Source organism: Otolemur garnettii, unplaced genomic scaffold (genome assembly GCF_000181295.1).
Source record: "Otolemur garnettii isolate 467f Iridium unplaced genomic scaffold, OtoGar3 scaffold00124, whole genome shotgun sequence".
NCBI lineage: Eukaryota > Metazoa > Chordata > Mammalia > Primates > Galagidae > Otolemur > Otolemur garnettii.
This window is the reverse complement of record NW_003852519.1, coordinates 3618004-3621123: the sequence shown is the minus strand read 5'-3', so window position 1 is coordinate 3621123 and position 3120 is coordinate 3618004. Positions and strand designations below refer to the sequence as shown.

Sequence of the window (3120 nt, the reverse complement as noted above, 5' to 3'; positions counted from 1 at the left end):
TGACACAAAGTTTCACTTAAATCTGGGTAGCTTACCTGTTCCTAGCCCCTCCATGCCTGGAATGTCATCACCAAACCTAAGGGAAAAAATAAAAGAGAAATCAGCTGAGATCAAAGCAAAAGGACCCTGGAGTTACATAGTTTTCTTGACTCAGAGGAGAAAGATAAAAGGTGTGTTTGCATTTGAGAAACTCCATTTGTTTGCATTGAACTGAAGCTTGTAAAAGGTCACTCAGGTAGGTTTTAGTGTATCTCAGTGGAAAGGCACTTAGCCTAAGACAATTGAAAGCTAGAAAGAATTATCAGTGGAACAATGTATTCAAGCTTCACCAATTAAAATTAAAATTGAAATTAAAAGGTAACATGAAAGGCATTACAATGAGTAATTTATCCATTTGTATATTTATTCAAAAGCATTAACTAAGCATCTACTATATACCAAGCATTGTGTAAGGTACTGAGAGTTAAGAGAAAAAATAAATAAATAAATAAATAATCTCTGAGTGGTGTTGGTCTCAGGGAACAAATGTAAATAAATAAATGTAGCATAAAATAAGGTATGATAGTTAAATATACAAAATGCAAACATGAAAGTCATGATAAAGTTTGTTAAAGACAATCAGTAGTGGCTTCAAAAAGAAATTAACAGGCAGCTCAGTGGGTAGGGAACCAGCCATGTACATCAAGGCAGGCAAGTTCAAACCCGGCCCCAGCCTGCTAAACAACAATGACAACTGCAACAACAACAATAACAACAACAACAACAAAAATAGCCAGGTATTGTTGGAGAGGCCTGTAGTCCCAACTACTTGGGAGGCTGAGGCAAGAGGATCACTTAAGCCCAAGAGTTTGAGGTAGCTGTGAGCTGTGATGCCATAGCACTCTACCAAGGGTGACAAAGTGAGACTCTGTCTTAAAAAAAAAAAAATTTAATATATGAGCTGTGTGTTGAAAGATGAATAGAATGGCAGGGCACTATAGCTCACACCTGTAATCCCAGCACTCTGGGAGGGTGAGGCAGGTGGATTACTTGAGCTCAGGAATTCAAGACCAGCCTGAGCAAGAGCAAGACTCTGTCTCTACTAAATATAGAAAAACTAGCTGGGCATCATGGTGGGCACCTACTGGGGAGGCTGAGGCAAGAGGGTCACCTGAGCCCAAAAGACTGAGGTTGCTCTGAGCTATGATAATGCCACAGCATTGATTGTACCTGGGGTGACAGTGAGACTCATCAAAAAAAAAGAGAACGGTAGGAAGAAAGAAAGAAAGGAAGAGAGAGGGAGGAGAAAAATGAATAGGATTTAGTTAAGGAGAGGAAGAAAAAAAATGAAAATCTAAATAAGATGCAAATCCATAAAAATAAACTATTTTCTGGCAATGGCCAGTGGTTTAGTATTCCAGATGAAAGCATGAGGAATATCAGTGAAGAAGAGTGGTGAAGAAATCTGGAGAGCCAAGTCAAAAGTTGCTGTGAAAGCCTCCATTTGCCATGTTAAACTTGACCGTAGACCTGGGAGCAGAGAGGGAATAGATTCCAGGGCTAAAGACACAATTCAGGAAAGGTTAAGTTAGAGAGGAAAATTGAGGTTGGAGTGGAAATTTGTATACGTTTATTTATTATGGAGAGCTTTAGTTTCTCAAAACCAAAGCAGCTTTGTGAGAAAAAAGTAATAGAGAGTTTTCTTTTTCATTTTGATCTTACCCTCTCACACCTTTCTTGGGAGGTTTACTCTTGAATTGTCGAGTCTGCCTCTGCTTGAACTTGGGGGGGCCTTTGCGTGGGGTGGTAGGGCCCTGGTTTGAGGCTGGAGGAACCAAAGTGGTGCCGTCACTCATCTTGACAATCCTGGGTGGCTGAGGTTTCCCTTTCAGACTCCTTAGACCACAAGAGAGAAAAAAAAGACACTTGAAGTCGCAGGAACCACTGGTTATTATTAGATCTTTACCGTAGACTGAGGAAGAGAAGGACTTTAATGAAGAAGCTCAGTATTTTGTGCTGACACACAAGGGAAAGTTACCATCTCCTGAAGAGATCTGTAAGAAAATCTGGTATAAATCAATGGAGGCATTCAAAGTAGTAAGGTGTAAACTATAAAATCTAGGTGGATCTGTTGTCCCAGTAAATCTGCCAGTAGGGCTCTAAGTGACATTCCTCTCTGTGATCTCACTACTAACATTCATAAGGGAAAGGAAATGGACTCAGTGACATTTACAATCTTTTAGGGTACTTACGATTCTGTAAGCTCTGTCTATTATTTCATCCAGTTGCAAATAACCTGACTCTAAATGTTAGTTGCACTATTCCCATACAATGTTTATTTTGTTTACTCTTACCTGATTCAGAGTCTTCTCTCTTAGTTCCGAAGGATGACCATGTAGTTGTCTGGATAAGAGGAGGCCTGAATGAGGCATACCAACATCCCTGACTACGAGAACTGTCCAGAAGGTATCCAGCCATGTAATATGGAAAACAGAGACGTACATAGCTGGATACCTTCTGGGCAGCCCTTGTATATCCAGTGCTTTCTAATATATGCACACACAGACGCACGCATGCGTGCATGCACACACACAGGGGTGTTAATGGAGGGAGATTAAATAATAAGTTTGTGCTTCGATCCCACACCCATACCATGTAGAACCATGTGACATAAGGTTCTACAGCCACACATTTCTTGGTCACCTTCCTTTCTTTAACTTTTTTCTTTTATCCAAATCATGGACTTATCCAATATGGTATTCCCAGACTTGATTTTGGCTACAGACATGTATGTTGCCATTCTTCAAATCCAAATCAAAGGATATTACTGACAATGATAACTTTTATAAATAAATGGGCTAAGCTGTAGGATGACTTTTTTCTTTCTCCTTTTCCTTTACAACAACTGACAAAGCTTTCAGAAGGAAGATTCTGAGAAGCTCCAAAGAACTTCCAAATTGCTTTAACCTCTTATTCTAAGCCAACCCCTTCTATCATCTAATGCCTGGGAGCTCCGTTTCCCCAGGGTTCCTCTCTCCACGGCTTACCAGACTATGCTAATGTTCTTAGCTGCAATCCTCCTTGACAACGTTCAGCCCATCCTAAACAACCACTCTCTTTTCCCGCCACACTGCTCATCCT

General features: G+C 40.4%; 1 protein-coding gene across 1 annotated transcript in view; it reads right to left on the bottom strand.

The window, feature by feature from the left end:
• The window catches only part of PDE6H (phosphodiesterase 6H), a 4392-nt gene extending 2531 nt beyond the window's left edge, over positions 1 to 1861 (bottom strand). Inside the window, exons 1-2 of the mRNA XM_003797791.3 lie at positions 1702 to 1861; positions 36 to 76 (exon numbers count right to left, since the gene is read on the bottom strand). Of these exons, the coding sequence (XP_003797839.1) occupies positions 36 to 76; positions 1702 to 1835 (175 nt within the window). The 5' untranslated portion in view covers positions 1836 to 1861. The remainder of the gene's footprint in view (positions 1 to 35; positions 77 to 1701) is intronic.
• Positions 1862 to 3120: the final 1259 nt, after the last annotated feature.